General features: G+C 41.5%; 1 protein-coding gene across 12 annotated transcripts in view; it reads left to right on the top strand.

The window, feature by feature from the left end:
- The window catches only part of aopep (aminopeptidase O (putative)), a 329,712-nt gene that overhangs the window by 1,002 nt on the left and 310,914 nt on the right, over positions 1–17,796 (top strand). For all 12 annotated transcript variants that reach the window (XR_011354682.1, XR_011354680.1, XR_011354686.1 and 9 more), the window contains exons 2-3: positions 6,478–7,412; positions 14,057–14,220. Coding sequence is in view for 9 of the 12 variants with exons in the window: in XM_069929436.1 (XP_069785537.1) it covers positions 6,610–7,412; positions 14,057–14,220 (967 nt within the window). In the remaining 3 variants the exon portion in view is untranslated. The remainder of the gene's footprint in view (positions 1–6,477; positions 7,413–14,056; positions 14,221–17,796) is intronic.

The raw sequence follows: 17,796 nt of genomic DNA, 5'->3' as shown, positions 1-17,796 counted from the left end.
TTAATCATGAACTCCACATCGACTACGGTTTCAGCTCAAAGGTGGAGCCTTCACCGAAGGAGGCAACAACTACAGTTTGGAGGGTCAGAAATTGCGGTGGATAGAGAGATACGATTGCCCACACTGAATGGCAAGGTACCTGAATGCTCAAATGGTGCCAAAACAGTCATGTTTAGAATTACACTGCAGCAATAATCCAAAGCAATTGTTTTCATAGAAGTTCTAGATAAAATATTGTTTGTTTTTTTAAATTTAATGCAAATGTTACTCCAAACAGACATTTGGGATATAACTATTGTTTGTTGTACATAATCACAAGATACAGGAGCAGAACATCCGATGCGCTCTAGTATTTGCCAAAGCCCTTTCCTGCTCACGGTGTCGAAGGCTTTGGTGAGGTCAACAAAGGTGATGTAGAGTCCTTTGTTTTGTTCTCTGCACTTTTCTTGGAGCTGTCTGAGGGCAAAGACCATGTCAGTAGTTCCTCTGTTTGCGCGAAAGCCGCACTGTGATTCTGGGAGAATATTCTCGGCGACACTAGATATTATTCTATTTAGTAGAATCCTAGCCCACCTCACTGACAAAAGGCAAAGGAGGAAAAACCCAACACCCAACCCCAACCAACCAATTTTCCCCTGCAACCGCTGCAACCGTGTCTGCCTGTCCCGCATCGGACTTGTCAGCCACAAACGAGCCTGCAGCTGACGTGGACTTTTTACCCCCTCCATAAATCTTCGTCCGCGAAGCCAAGCCAAAGAAAAGAAAAGAATCCTAGCGAAGATTTTGCCTGCAATGGAGAGCAGCGTGATTCCCCTGTAGTTTGAGCAATCTGATTTCTCACCTTTGTTTTTGTACAGGGTGATGATGGTGGCATCACGAAGGTCCTGAGGTAGTTTTCCTTGGTCCCAACAAAGCTTGAAAAACTCATGCAGTTTGACATGCAGAGTTTTGCCGCCAGCCTTCCAGACCTCTGGGGGGATTCCATCCATACCTGCTGCTTTCCCACTTTTCAGTTGTTCGATTGCCTTATATGTCTCATCCAGGGTGAGGGCCTCATCCAGCTCTAGCCTTAGGGGCTGTTGAGGGAGCTGGAGCAGGGCGGAATCTTGCAAATACTAGAGCGCATCGGATGTCCCCCAAAGTTCCTCAACATGATTATCCAACTGCACGAAAACCAACAATTCGGGTCAAATACAGCAATGAGCTCTCTGAACCCTTCTCCATTAACAATGGCGTGAAGCAAGGCTGTGTTCTCGCACCAACCCTCTTTTCAATCTTCTTCAGCATGATGCTGAACCAAGCCATGAAAGACCCCAACAATGAAGACGCTGTTTACATCCGGTACCGCACGGATGGCAGTCTCTTCAATCTGAGGCGCCTGCAAGCTCACACCAAGACACAAGAGAAACTTGTCCGTGAACTACTCTTTGCAGACGATGCCGCTTTAGTTGCCCATTCAGAGCCAGATCTTCAGCGCTTGACGTCCTGCTTTGCGGAAACTGCCAAAATGTTTGGCCTTGAAGTCAGCCTGAAGAAAACGGAGGTCCTCCATCAGCCAGCTCCCCACCATGACTACCAGCCCCCCCACATCTCCATCGGGCACACAAAACTCAAAACGGTCAACCAGTTTACCTATCTCGGCTGCACCATATCATCAGATGCAAGTATCGACAATGAGATAGACAACAGACTCGCCAAGGCAAATAGCGCCTTTGGAAGACTACACAAAAGAGTCTGGAAAAACAACCAACTGAAAAACCTCACAAAGATAAGCGTATACAGAGCCGTTGTCATACCCACACTCCTGTTCGGCTCCGAATCATGGGTCCTCTACCGGCATCACCTACGGCTCCTAGAACGCTTCCACCAGCGTTGTCTCCGCTCCATCCTCAACATCCATTGGAGCGCTTTCATCCCTAAAGTTGAAGAACTCAAGATGGCAGAGGTCGACAGCATCGAGTCCACGCTGCTGAAGATCCAGCTGCGCTGGGTGGGTCACGTCTCCAGAATGGAGGACCATCGCCTTCCCAAGATCGTGTTATATGGCGAGCTCTCCACTGGCCACCGTGACAGAGGTGCACCAAAGAAAAGGTACAAGGACTGCCTAAAGAAATCTCTTGGTGCCTGCCACATTGACCACCGCCAGTGGGCTGATATCGCCTCAAACCGTGCATCTTGGCGCCTCACAGTTTGGCGGGCAGCAACCTCCTTTGAAGAAGACCGCAGAGCCCACCTCACTGACAAAAGGCAAAGGAGGAAAAACCCAACACCCAACCCCAACCAACCATTTTTCCCCTGCAGCCGCTGCAACCGTGTCTGCCTGTCCTGCATCGGACTTGTCAGCCACAAACGAGCCTGCAGCTGACGTGGACTTTTACCCCCTCCATAAATCTTCGTCCGCGAAGCCAAGCCAAAGAAAGAAAGAAACAGGAGCAGAAGTAGGCCCATCAAGTCTGCTCTGCCATTCTAATCATGAGCTGATCCATCCTCCCACTCCCTGTAATCCTTGGTGCCCTGACTAATAAAATACCTGTCAATCTCTGCCTTAAATACACCCGACGACCTCGCTTCCACAGCCGCCTGTGGCAGCAAGTTCCACAGACTCGCGACCCTCGAACAAAATAATTTTTTCCATGGCTGTTTTAAATTGACACTGTTTAAAGCTGGAAATTTTGTCCTAAACTCCCCTACCATGGGAAACATCCTTGCCACATCTGCTCTGTCTAGGCCTTTCACCATTCAAAATGCCTTTGAGGTTCCCCCCCCCCCCCCCCCATCCTTCTGTACTCGAGTACAGTCCAAGATCTGACAATCATTCCTCGTATGCTAACCTTTTCATTCCTGGTATCATTCTATTAAATCTTCTCTGAATGCTCGCCAACACCAATATGTCTTTTCCCAAATAAGACACCCCAAACTGTACACCAGTGCATTATAGAGTCTCAACATTATATCCCTGCTATTCCTTTAGAATTGAATGGCCACATTGCATTCACCTTCATCACCGATTCAACCTGGAGGTTAACCTTTAGGGGACCTGGATGAGGATTCCCAAGTCCCTTTGCACCTTGGAATTTTGAATTTTCTCTCCATCTAAATAGTCTGCCCATCTATTTCTTCTAACAAAGTGCTCAACCATACACTTTCCAACATTCTATTACATCTGCCTCCTCTTTGCCTATTCTCCTAATCTATCCAAGTCTCTGCAGCCTTTCAGTATCCTCAGCATCCCCTGCCTTACCATCTATTTTGGTATCCTCTTCAAATTAGCCACAAAGCCATCTATTCCACAATGTAAATCATTTATATGCAACATAAAAAGAAGCTGTCCAAACACCTACCCCTGTGGAACACGACTTGTAACTGGCAGCCAACCAGAATAGGATCCCTTTATTCCTACTCTCTGTTTCCTGCCGAACAGCCAATGCTCTACCCATCCTTCCTATAATTCCATGGGCTCTCATCTTGTTTAGAAGCCTTGCGTTTGGCACCTTGTCGAAGGCCTTTTGAAAGTCCAAATACATAACATCAACTGTGTCTCCTCTATCTATCCTACTTGTGATCTTTTCAAAAAATTGCATTAGATTTGTAGGCATGATTTTCCTTTCGTGTAACTGTACTGACTTGGATCTATCTTTTCATGCACCTCCAGGTATTCCATAACCTAATTCTTGGCAATCAACTCCAACAGCTTCCTAACAATTGACATCAGGCTAATCAATCTATAATTTTCTTTCTGCTGCCTCACTCCCTTAAACAGTGGAGTGATATTCATGATACTCCAGTCCACTGGACCCATGCCTGAATCCATTGATTCTTGAAACATCATTACTAATGCCTCTGCAATCTACATAGCTACCTCTTTCTTAACCCGAGGGTGCATTGCATCTGGTCCAGGAGACTTATCTACCCTAGGACCATTTACCTTCTCTCTAGTGATCTCGACTGCACTCGCTTCTCTTCCAAGAGAGTCATATCTGGTAAGCTACTAATTTTTTCCCACAGTAAAGACTGATCCAAAATATTCATTCAGTTCCTCTGCCATCTCCTTGTCTCCCATTACAATTTCTCCAGCATCATTTTCTATTACTCCTATGTCTACTTTGGTCACTCTTTTACTCTATATAATTAAAAAAGCTTTTTAGTACCCTCTTTGATATTATTTGCTAATCTCCTTTCATAATTTATCTTTACCTTCCTCATCACCTTTTTAGTTGTCTTGTCTAAGTTTTTAAAATTTCCCAGTCCTCTATCTTCCCAATTATTTTTAGTTCATTGTATACCCTCTCTTTTGCTCTTAACTTCCCTCATCAGCCACTATTGTCTCATTTTTCCATTCACAATTTTTTTTTCTTTTTGGTCTGTTCCTGACCTGCACTTTGCTCATTTCTCGCAGAAATCCTAGCCGTTTAATATGCTTTTTCAATCTACTTTGACCAGTTCCTCTTGTGTGATGGTAATTTCCTTTACTCTACTGAAATACCAACACGTCGGACTTTAGTCTTTCCTTTTCACATTTCAAAGTGAACTCAATTCCTAAGGGTTCCTTTACCTTAAACTCTCTAATCATCTCTGGATCATTACACAGCACCTAATCCAGAACCGCCGATCCCCTGGTGGGCTCATCCACAAGCTGCTCCAAAAAGTCATCCCGTAGACATTCCACGAACTCTCTCCTGGGTTTCCTTATCTACTATCATGTTAAAATCCCCCATGATTATTGTAATGCTGTCCTTCATATTTTGTAATCCACATTCTGGCTGCTGTTTGGGCATCTATATGTAAGTGTTCTTTTACCTTTACCATTCCTTAACTCGACCCATAAGGATTCTACCTCTTCTGATTCCATGTCTCTTCTCTCCATTGATTTAATATTGGTGCTTACCAGCAGAGCCACACCTCCTCCGCCTACCTGCCTATCCTTCCTATGCACCGTGTATCCTCAGACGTTGAACTCACAATGACATCTGTCCGTTAGCCACAACTCAGTAATGGGCACAATATCGTACCTTCCAATCTGTAGCTGTACAGCAAGATCATCCACCTTGTTTCTAATGTTGCATGCATTTAAGTATAAAATCTTTAGACCTGTTTTTGAATGTACTGTGTCTCTCTCATCCATCCGGCTATTGTTTTGTCTTGTTGCCTGCCTGACCTTCTAACTGTACACTCTAGTGCTGTTTCCCCCTTCTTTAGCCCAACCACTCTGGTTCCCATCTCCCTGCCAAATTAGTTTAAACCCTTCCTAACAGCTATAGTAAACCTGCCTGCCATGATGTTGGTCCCCTTTGAGTTCAGGTGTAACCCATCATTTTTGTATAGATCATTACCTTCCCAAAAAGAGATCCCAATGACCCAAGAATGTGAAACACTGCCCTGTACACCAATTTCTCCGCCACACATTTATCTGGCTGATCTCGCTATTCTTGCCCTTATTGGCATATGGCACAGGAGGTAATCCTGAGATTACCACCCTGGGAGTCTGCTCTCCTCTTCCTCCTAATTCCTCACTGATTTTACCTTTGTCATTGGTATCAACATCCACTAAGACTTCTGGCTCTTCGCCCTCTCCCCTCACTATATTCATTACAATTTCAAGAATTTTAACTGATAATTAATTAATTAACTGATAAGTTAAATTAGCTAGTTTAAGGCGAGCATCATTACATTTCAAATCTAATTTAATTTATTCTTTCATTTATTTTATAATTTTTATTTAACAGTACACGAAATGTGGCCTTTTTGTCATCAGTCCTAAATAGAGGATCTTTTTTAAACAGGTATAAGAGAATCTGGAGGTGTGCAGAACAAAATTGGGCACCTGATGATGCTTCTAATTCAAAAATGTATACAAACTGTGAATATGAATAATGCTGTTCAATTTGTGCAGGAGCAGACTTTTACAATCTGCATGGCTCACTTCAAGTTTGCCGCTGAACAGTTGCCATCCTGCGGAATCCAAAACTAGAAACTTGTTAGAAGTGGGTTCTCTGACTTGAAAGCATTCCCCTCCTGATAGATATCCCATAGATTTTCAACCATCCTCTAGGTAGTTTCCCCAGGCTTTAAATGCAGTAAAATTTCCCAGGGTGATTCACAAGAGCGTTATTAACAAAATATGAAACTAAGCCAGTTAATTGAAGAATGGCTGAACAAGCTGGGACTTTTTTTTTGGGTGGGGGGGCAACAGAGGATAAGAGATGGCTTAATAGGAGTGTATGAGATTATGAGAAGTATAGATGATGTGAATACCAGCACTCTTTTCCCAGGGCAGCCCTGGCACTCCGAGAGGACATCCATTTAGTATGAGTGGAGGAATGTTTAGGGAGACGTCAGAAGTACAGTGCTCTGTATGAGGACTGGATGTGGGGAAAGCTAAGAATAGAATTCCCTGTATGACTGGAAGACCTTTTCAGAAATGACCGTTTTATTTGTTTAAACATATTGTAATGTTCTGTTCTTTTTTTGTGCATGCAGGTTTAAAGATGAAACAGCAAGTACCCATGAAAATGGAAAACACAAGAGCAACTTTGAAATGTTTGATTAGTTGAACACCACTGGTATTTGCATTTTTAGTTATTGCAGGACAATCACTTCCTTGTTCTTACTATGAATGAAAGTACAGAGTCAGTTCTTGACCCCAACAAAGATGACCTTCCTCTCATGGCCAATACTAATTATATGCTCGTCAGACATTATGTATTAGATCTGGCAATTAATTTTGACAGGGAAGTCATCAGCGGTACCGTTGTGCTCTTCCTAGAAACCAGCAAAGTGCACAAAAAAGCATCCAGCTCTTCTGGAATGGATCAGCACCCTTCCTGGGAGGGATTATTTGAAAATGAGCAATCAGGATCTTCGTGCAGTGTATCTTATGCATGTAAAGACAAGATGAGCAATCTAGCTAACCACAGTGATGGCAGAGTTACCAATGTTAATAATTGTAACCATAGCAACAATGAGTGGGCTAGAGGGATTTCTGGTACAAGGGAGCACTGCGGCAATGGGAAGGATTTTGTTCTGGTGCTGGATTGTTGCAATCTTGTGGTGAATAAGGTGGAGGAAGTGAATGTTATTGCTGCAGAAGGTATTGAGAAATTGATCAGAATGGACGTGCTAAAGCGTGAAGATGGCATTTATTCTCCTGGACTGCAGAATGATCTTCAGAGTAGCATATTGGATGAGATTCTTGGTTTAGCAGCAGAACACTGGCAGGAGCAACATAATTATTTCATCCAGTGCAGTGAAGCGCCTGGCTGTGGGGAACTCGAGTTTCAGACTGACATGTGGAGCCTGAAAATAAAGAAACCAGGAATTCAAAGTCCCAAAGACTTTCCTCGTGTATTGAGGATCTGGTATGAAACAAAGCCAGAGGGTGGTTCTGTGAAATGGACCAAGGATCAATGTGGCAGGTTTGTTAACTATTCTTCAAAACTTTTAATCTGTGACATGTATGACTGTGGTGATGTCATAGTTAGTCAGTTAATGATGCAGAGAACAAGGTCTATTTTAAAAAAAAAACTTCAGATAATGTATATATGAAGTAAAGCTTATTATCCACTCAACATGTTGCCATTTATTTTAACAATATTTAAAATATTACTTTTTTCTCTTTAGAATATTTTTATTAAAATACTTGTAACTTGTGATGCTTTGATGAACCCTTATTTATTTGACAGATAGCATAAAGTATATTATGCAACAGTTTTTGGCAAATGCTGGAGCAAGTGTTGTAGTGTTTAACATTTTCACACAAATTCCTTCTATCAGTAACTCGAAGCTTGTTTGCATGGCATACTATGCCTTGCTATCTTCAAACCTTATGTATGTGAACTTGGAGAGGATAGATCTGGTCATGATGAAACTGTTTAAAATACTGGCATGGTTATTAATGAACTGCCTTGCATTTTGTTGACTGACTGGGGATTCTGAATAGTGCATTTTTCTAATAACTGCTTGTAAGTGGGGAATGTTGCCATTTGAAAATAAAACACTTCCCTTTATGAATCTTGTGTTAGCTTGCTCAAAAGCAGAGTGAAGCTCCCCTAATGTGACTTACCCTGAGCTTTCCATTTGTTTTCTGAACATTATTTCAGATCACCAGCACCATTTATTTTATGATAATTCTGAGTTAAGCTCTCAATTTAATGGGACAGTTTTATCCTCTGGCTGCATGCTGACTAGAAACAGGTCACCGATGGCACTTCTACCTGGTAACAAGAGTGAATTTCAAGGAAGAAGGACCAGTGTACTGTCGTGTAACACCAGTCATTGTAATATTTAATCATTTGCCTTCAATGAGCAAGCCTAATTTTAACATTGAGTTTGAATGGCAATTATTGCGTTACTTTTTGATGCGGTGTCTTAACAGTAAGATTATTTATTTTGCAATGAGATGTGATAAATAAGTAACTAGAACGACGTATAAATTGTCACTATAATAATGTATAATACTATTCTCAAGTTCATTTGTTTTACAACATGTTCTATAGAGACAAATATCTAGTGTTTGGACAATGAACGATAAATGACACAGATTGGTACTGCTTAGCATTGTGTTTAGTTACATAATGAACTGCATTAGGACGGAATCATGTTAATTTAAAACCATACTCTGGTCTGTTATGTTCCTTTGAGTCGAATGATTGTGGGAACTTGAATTAAAGTAGGATGAAAATGTGCAGCTCACTTGTGGTTTGGATTAAAAAAAATATAATGAAATGATTTGGTGTTGACGATGTTTTATTTCTGGAGCCATTAACATGAATGGTCACCACAGTGAACATTCTGTTTGCATTTTTGACTTAAATGACGCATTTAAGGAAAACATTGTTGTTTTTCCTTTAAAACTAAAACTGGAGCAATATTCATACTTTGTGTTGATTGTTCATGGGAGTATTGATTGAATGTGATACTATTCCCTTTATGCAGATGATCTTCTGCTTATCAAATCCTGACACTTCTTTACCATCCATGTTGTCAATACTTTCCCAATGTAATAAATTTCCACCAGCGTTGTCTCCGCTCCATCCTCAACATCCATTGGAGCGCTTTCATCCCTAACGTCGAAGTACTCGAGATGGCAGAGGTCGACAGCATCGAGTCCACGCTGCTGAAAATCCAGCTGCGCTGGGTGGGTCACGTCTCCAGAATGGAGGACCATCGCCTTCCCAAGATCGTGTTATATGGCGAGCTCTCCACTGGCCACCGTGACAGAGGTGCACCAAAGAAAAGGTACAAGGACTGCCTAAAGAAATCTCTTGGTGCCTGCCACATTGACCACTGCCAGTGGGCTGATATCGCCTCAAACCGTGCATCTTGGCGCCTCACAGTTTGGCGGGCAGCAACCTCCTTTGAAGAAGACCGCAAAGCCCACCTCACTGACAAAAGGCAAAGGAGGAAACACCCAACCCCAACCAACCAATTTTCCCCTGCAGCCGCTGCAACCGTGTCTGCCTGTCCCGCGTCGGACTTGTCAGCCACAAACGAGCCTGCAGCTGACGTGGACTTTTACCGCCTCCATAAATCTTCGTTCGCGAAGCCAAGCCAAAGAAAAAGAAAGAAATAAATTTTCAGGATAGAGATTAAATCTGCATAAGAGTGAACTTTTCCCTTTGAATACACCTACATCAGTGTACACCAACTTCCCTTTTAAGATTGTGGAAAATCAATTTAAATATCTCAGTTATAAAGAATACTAAATGCCTTTTTTTTTTAAAGAAAACTTTCTAACATTTGAAATAGTGTTGCCCCTTTCTATATCTTTGGTCAATTGTATTAATTCTATTAAAATGAATATCTTTCCTATATTTTTATACCTCTTTCAGACTATACCAATTTCATTCCCAAATCATTTTTTGATTCCCTTGATTCAATTGTATCATCTTGTATATGGAAGGGTAAGCACCCTTGTCTGAACAAAATTCATCTTAAAAAAACCTAAGAGAAACAGAGGCTTGCTCTATCTAATTTCAGATTTTATTATTGGGTAGTCAGCATATGCAACCTTATGTTTTGGTTACATTTTCATAATCGAGTGGACTGACCAGTATAGGTAGCAATGAAGTTGAACTCTATTAAAAACATTTCCATTCGAGGATTTCTTGGATCCTCACTTCCCTTCTCTTTAAATAAATCAATTGATAATCCTGTTGTTAAGACACACTGAGAGTGTTTGGTGCAATTTAGAAAACATTTTAGACTTCATGGTTTTTCTCTTTCAGGCCCTATTTTAATGGATCATCTTTTTCAACCTTCTTTGCATTTTTAAAAGAATGTTTAGATTAGATATTGAATGTTTCAAAGATCTTTTTTATTGATAACAGTTTTGTGTCATTGGAACAGCTTTCTGGAAAGTTCAATTTACCAAATACTCTTTTTTTCAGATATCTGCAAATCAGACATTTTCTTAAATCTCAGATGCCCTGATGATTTTCCTCGGGCACCTGATATGAACATTGTTGATGTAATATTTAGGCTACAACTTTCAAGCACAGGTTTAATATCCATTATTTATGATAAGTTGGATGAGTTTGAGACATGCTCCTCTAGTTACAATTAAAAATGCCTGGGAAAAGGATTTAAACCTCTCATTTATGGAGTAAGTCAGGGATCTAATTTTTAAGCTTCTTAATACTACATCCTTATTTGACCATCATTGCGTGTTACAATTTAAAGTTGTACATAGAGCCCAAATGTCTAAATTTAAATGATCTCCTATCTAGTCAGATGTAAATTCTTGTTGTGATAAATGTAGGAGAGGCTTTTTTAATTATGTTCTGGATGTGTCCTAGCCTTTTTATGATAATTCATTGATAATTGAAAGGAAGGCCTTTCAAACTTTATATTTAATTCTTAACATAAACCTTTGGTTGCTCTTTTTGGTACAACTGGAGAGGATATTCTTTTAACTCCAATTAAATGTTGTACTCTATTTTTTTTGCATCTCTTTTGGCTATTGTGTAGATGGAAAGATGCTGTTTTCCCCCCCCCCCCCCCCCCCCACACACACTCATGTTCAATGGTTGAGGGATATTGTGTCCTGTTTAAATTTAGAAAAGATCTGTTATCAAATATTAATTTAAGTATAAGGTTTCAAATGCTGTGGGAACCATATCTAAATTGCTTTCATAACCTCTAGGCATAATATTATTTTTGAATTTTAATATTTTCCATTTTATTTCATGAAAAAGTACATTTTTTCTTTAGTCATACAACTTGGGTTAGGGGATGGGGTTTAGAATCATGCTGTTTGCGATTATGGTTGCGTTATATGTGTTTTATAGTTTAGTTAGTTATCTAATTTGTCCATTCCATAATTCCATAAATGTTTTGTATATGCATACTTATTTGTGAAAATAAATAAAAATATTTAAAAAGAATGTGATATCGATGCTGATGTTAATAAGTACTTGTGGAGTAAAGGTGAATGATGTAAAATAGTTGAATTTCTTCAGGGGCTTCACGCCACACACGCACAAAGTATAGGCGACGTGCAAGCCACATCTTTCTCTCGTGCCTGGACACACGTTAATTCACAACAAGTTTGCTATCTTTGATTTTAAAAACTCAAGTTGTTTGTACTGATATTCCTTATTTTCTTTTTTTTTGGATTACTTTCTAGTATTTAAGCTACCCCCCCCCCCCCACCCCCCACCCCCCACATTGGTTAGGTCATTTGACCTGTTTTTATGTCTTTAACTATCAAAGACTTTTGGAAAGAATTTAAAGGCTTTTGACAACACCAAGTAACCATTGGGCTAGGGCCTTGGGATCAGCTGCTTGAGGGTGTCCATAAAAGCCAGGCCCCAGTTTTGGCTGGAGTTGAAAAGTCAGAAGGTAGGGAATGAGGTGGAATGGAGCTGTTTGTGGTAGTGAACGTGGATAGGGAGCCAGATTTGGGCTCAGTGTGGTTGTTTATGACCATATGAGGGATTGGGTGAGATCTCCTGAGTAACAAACAGAAGAGTTGGAGGGACTTAGCAAGCCAGGTAGCATCTAGGGACAGCAGTCTTTAAAAAGGGTTTTGAATGGAAATGTTGACTGTTCATTGCTCTCAATGGATACTGCCTGGCTTGCTGAATGCCTCCATCTTCTTCTTTATTTGTTCAAGATTCCAGTATCTGCAGTTCTTTTTCTCTGCTGTAACAGTGTTGTTTTTACCTCTTAAGCTGAATTCTATTTCAGCTCCTGTACAGTTTTATCCTCTGGCTGCATGCTGACTAGAAACAGGTCACCGATGGCACTTCTACCTGGTAACAAGAGTGAATTCACAACCTCAATTTCAAGGAAGAAGGACCAGTGTACTGTCATGTAACTCCAATCATTATGAATATTTCTTCAGTCATCTTGACCATAAAGATGCCTTTCAGTCTTTGTTGCCTTCCTACTCAATGTGTTTCCTTGTAAATCGGCAGAGAAGCACCTGCAGATTACCATCCTCTTTTTCTGACAGATCCCAGTTGATAGTGTGACAGATTATGTTGTGTTTGTATTGTATATAGATATGTTTTGGGGAGATAAATTGGGGAAGGTTTTTAGGTGTAGGTCACATACAAACACTTTAAAAACAGATCTTATTTTAAATACTGGAGCTCTGCTAATCTAGACATATCAGCCCCAGAGCCTTTGCAAAAGCTTTGGAGAGTGCCCTAGAGATTTCACTAAAGGATTGTTATATTCAAAGAGGCAACAGGTGAAAGAACTTGTCAGAGCCACAGAATGTCTGGAGTGGAACTTGCTGTTCTAGGAGGGTCTTGTGATTTTTGCAAGCAGAGAGAGAATCAAACAGGTTTTTTTTTCTCAGAGAGAGAGAGAGAGATCAGTTCTGCAGTTTTACAGTCAGCAGCAGGAGCTGGGACTGGAACATGACAAGCTGTCAAGCTTGTTGAAAACCCCATTTGGAAGACGGGTATCTAATATTTCACTTGAAATAAGAGAAACAAAAAGGAAATCTATGGTGACCTGAAAGAAAGCGGTTATCTGGAAAACCTTGATGGGGCAAGTTTCTTCAGGAAGACATTGAAGTGGCTGATTAAAAGGAATCCATTGTGGGTGTCCAACGAACAACAAATCTCTGAAAACCGACAAGAACCTTCCTGAGTGGTAACCATTTACCTTTCAAGCACCAAAGCCTGGTGAACTTTGTCTTGGTGAATATCTATTGCTGCTGGGTTTATGGATCCTCTGGGCTCGTAACAATTGGAGAATGTCGTCAGCCAGCTGTGGCTGTTCCTGTCAGCACCTTGGTTCTGTGACTCTCACATTGACCTAGCTTTTCAGCTTCTCTTCCTACTTAGCACAGACAACACTGGGTACCTCTCTTGCCTACAGAAAAAGGAAAGACCTCTGTAGGATTGAAAGCAAGTTCTAGGGAAGTTGTCCTTAAATATACTCTCAGCCAGCCTATTTGTTCCAACTGACCAACCTATTCTTTCCATTTTTCTTCACCCTTCCTCTCTCACTTTTGACACTTTCTGAGGAAGGGTCGGGATGTTGGATGCTTTATACAAGGTCAAAAGAGGGAGGGGCCACAGGTACAGTCACAAGACTGGGTGGAACCTGGTAACTGGAAATACAGTAGTTCAGCAGTTCTCCTGTCTCCCCAACCACCCTATCGTGTAGCATTTGTGTAAATGGATGCTTGATGGTCAACATGGACTCAATGAGCCAAAGAGCATGTTTCTGTGCCCATTTACTCCATGACACCCCCTCCCATTTCTCTCTGAGCTCCAATTTATCAAGTTCAGGTGTATTATCACATGTACTGTGGGTGGTACAGTGAGAAAGTTTGTTTTGAGAGCAGCCTAGATAATGAACCCATTTTGTACTATAACCATTCTTTTGCACATGCAAGCTATTATCATTGTAAACATTTTAACTATTAGGATTTATGACCAGTTTATTACACTCCTTGTTACATGGAATACAATGCCACCTTTCTAATTGATCCTCTGATGGGTTTCCATCATTCAGGCCAAATAAGTGGCATGTTGATAAACACAAGTTCTTGATGAAAAAGAATATTTGGTAATAATTCATTTTTGTTATGTTTCAGGCCCTGTGTATATACAGCAGGATCTCCTATAAACAACCGAGCACTGTTTCCATGTCAGGAGCCTCCAGTGGCTATGGCAACTTGGCAGGCTTCCATTTGGGCCCCAAAAGATTCTGTGGTTCTTCTGAGTGGTGAAAATTGCGCCAAACCCCATCAGAATGGAGGTAAAAGTTAATTTTATGGAGATATTTCATTCCTTAATTTCATGGACCAAATGAAAGATATTAATTGAAGTAGAACAATTGTGAGTAAAAAGAAGAAAAAAACCCCAAAATTATTAAATTGACAATTAAATTTTGGATTTCTGTGGCACCTTTCATAACCTTGGGATGTTATAAATGCTTCATCGTTAATGAAGTATCTTACAAGTGCAGTCATTGCTGGAGCACAGGAAACACTACAGCCAATTTGTGCTTGACTAGCTTGTAAAATAGCCGTGTTAATGTCCAATGGAATGAAATCAAAAAGTCTGCAGACGCTGTGATTGTAGTAAATGCACAAAAGTGCTAGAGAAATTCAGCAGGTCGCGGAGTGTCCAGAGGAGACAGAGATATAACCGACTTCTCAGGCCTGATCCCCTTCATCAAGGTCCATGCAAAAAGCAAACTCGTGTCTGAATAAAAAAAGTGGGGGAGGAGCACAGGCCAACAAGCAAAAGGCCATAGGTGGACATGTATAGGAGGGCAGGAGAGAACATTTGAGAATTGATCTAGGGAGGGGATCAACTCTGAATGCAGAGCTGGAGGAAAGGTCACCGAGGGATAAGGAAAGAGAGAAGTGGTGGGGAGCTAGAGGAAAGGTGACAAAAGGGAAGGGAATGAGGGAGACTGGGGGGGGTTAGTGGCAAATGAAAACTGGAGAAGCCTGTTATTGGAATCTGGTTAGAGAGTGCCTAGATGGAATTGATGTTTCACCAATTTGCATGTGCTCTCAGTCTGGACCGTGGACAGAGATAACAGCTTGGGAATTGAAATGGTTGCAATGGGGAGATCCCTGCTATTACAGTGGCTGGAGTAAAGGTGCTCTCGAAGCAATCTCCCAGTCTGCGTCCATTCTCTCTAATGCAGAGGAAGCCACGACGGGAGTACCAGATGCAATAGATGACCTCTGCAGATTCACAAGTGAAGGGTCACTTCACTTGGAAGGGTTGCTTGGGATGCTAAATGGTGGCGAGGGAGGAGGTGTGGTGGAAGTACATAATTTCCTGCGGTCACAGGCATGGATACCAAAGGAGTGATTGGTGGAAAGGGATGAGTGGACGAAGGTGTCACGGAGGGAGCCATCCCTGCAGAGGTCGAGAAGAGGGGAAGATGTTTCTGGATTTCTTTGTGTTTTGGACTGGCAGCTAGCTGTTCTGATATTTTAGCATTTTCATAATATTTTAAATGCAATTAGATTTGTTGAATGCCTCTGATTTATCCAAATTTTTAATTTGAAAATAAAATTTGACTAGCAACAAAGGTTGTAAAATTAACTTTGTTTTGTACAGCAAACTTGAGTTTGGTGTCCTTTCTCTTCTTCCCCCACCCCATCTATTTTAATTTTGTGGTCATGTTCCCCCCCACCCCCCACCCCAATCAGTTTTTGGTCCAAATAACTATTGTATCTCTTTAACTTTTAGAATGATGGAAACCCTATCTTTATCAAATCATTTTGCTCTTTTTTTTTTGGAATGACCCTGATATTGGTTTGAGACTTTCCATTGTTACTGAGAGTGGAGATGGAAGGCAGCAAGTATGAAGAAGAGAGGTGGAGGGGGTGAGATAGGGGCCAATAGGTGATGGATGAACTAAGAAGGGTGGAGTGGGAGGACAAATGAAACAAGATGGAGAAGTGTGAGGTGTGTTGGAAGATAAGCAGGTGAGTGATAGACTTAACCTGTTAGACTGCTCGCCGAAGAATCATCAACTAACATTCATACAGCTGTATGAAGTAGAAGAATAAAGCATAATTCCAGATTATAGAGCCGTAACAAATAAAAGATTGGTGCAAAACGAGCACTATTCTGTGGCTCATTCAGGAGCCTGATGGCTGCAGGGAGGAAACTATCTTTAAACCTGATGATGTGCTTGAGCCTTCTCTCTGATGGGAAGAGGGAGAAGAGACTGTGTCTGGGGTGTGATGGGTCTTTCAGTATGTTGGTTGCCTTTCCTAGGCTGTGTAAGAAATGGGTGGAGCCACTAGTGGGGAGGCATTTATGTTTGGAGCAACAGTCCGTATCATCTACTGCTACTGATCTTGAGCAGAGCAGTTCCTATCCACACTGTGATGCATCCAGCAGGTATGCTTTCAATGGTGTGCCTCTAAAAATTGTTGAGAGGTATTGTGGACATGCTGAACTTCCTTGATCTAAGAAAGTAGAGGCCTCTGTATGCTTTCTTGACCATGTATCTCCCGTTGAGAGAGAGGTTGGTGTCTTGGCACCATATCACTAGTCTTTCAAGTTCTTTCCTGTATTCAGCTTCATTGTTTTTTTTAATCCAGCATACTACAGGTGAATTTGAAAATGTCTCTCTGTCTTTCATGTCAATCACATCGATTGGGGGGAGGGGGAATCCTCCTCCCCCTCCCCCATCGATGTGATTTACCTGGATCATTGTCTGAAGGAGGCGCGCAAAATTATTGAGGACCCCTTCCACCTTGCACACCGCATCTTTCAGCTGTTCCCACCAGGAAAGAGATACTGGAGTACCAGAGCCAGCACAACCAGGCTGAGGAACAGCTTCTTCCCACAGGCAGTGAGAATACTGAATAACCAAAGGAACTAGTTTGGTTGTGTGTCTGCAGGTCCAGAGAACATTGTTTCGTCAAGTTGTATTTGTACAATTAGATGACAATAAATTTGACTTGATTTGGCTGAACAATTATGTGTAAAGAGAATACAATAGGCAATTGAGTACACATTCTGAGAAGCACTGGTGTCAAGTGCCATCATGTACTCTACCCACCTTCAATAATTGTTAAGGGTTATGGAGATAAGGCTGGAAAGGGGTACTGATGTAGTGATCAGCCATGATCTGTAAAATGGCGGTGCTGGCTCGACGGGCCGAAGGGCCTACTCCAGCTCCTATTGTCTATTGACCTGTTAGTGAGAAAGTCCAGGAGTCAGTTGCAGAGACGGATACTGAGGCTAATATCCTGAGCATGGGGGAATGAAGTTATTGAGGACTGTGGTATTGAAAGTGGAGCTATAGTCTGTGAGCAGTCGTCTGACATAGATGTCCTTGGCATCCGGTTATTCCAGGGTTGAATGGAGGCCCAGGGAATGGCATCTGTTGTGGATCTGTTTGGATGGTAAGAAATTTGAAGTAGGTGTTGGGAAACCTGACTTGATGAGAGCTGTGAACAGAATCTCCAAGCACTTCATGATGATACATTAGAGCCACTGGTTGATATTCCATTGGGCCCAAAATTGTGTTTTTCTATGGTGCTAATGTGATGGTGGTCTCTTTGAAGCAAAGTAAATATATTTGTGAATACAGTTGCAAGTTGATTTGTGCAGGCACATCCTCGGACTCTCTCTGGACCAGTTGCTTTTCCACAAGTTCAACTGCCAGAAGGCTGTCCTGATTTCTGCAGCCGTGATTACGGGTGCAGAAGTGCTTATTAACTGTAGTTGATGTGGACATCACCTTCCTGATGGCTCCCTGTTCTGAATGAGCATTGAACATGTTTAGCTCATCGGAATGTGTTGTGATATTGCATGCTATGGTGGCCGGTTTTGCTTTGTACTTTGAAAC

Source organism: Narcine bancroftii, chromosome 1 (assembly GCF_036971445.1).
Source record: "Narcine bancroftii isolate sNarBan1 chromosome 1, sNarBan1.hap1, whole genome shotgun sequence".
In the NCBI taxonomy this organism is placed as follows: domain Eukaryota; kingdom Metazoa; phylum Chordata; class Chondrichthyes; order Torpediniformes; family Narcinidae; genus Narcine; species Narcine bancroftii.
This window is presented reverse-complemented; position numbering and strand designations above follow the sequence as displayed.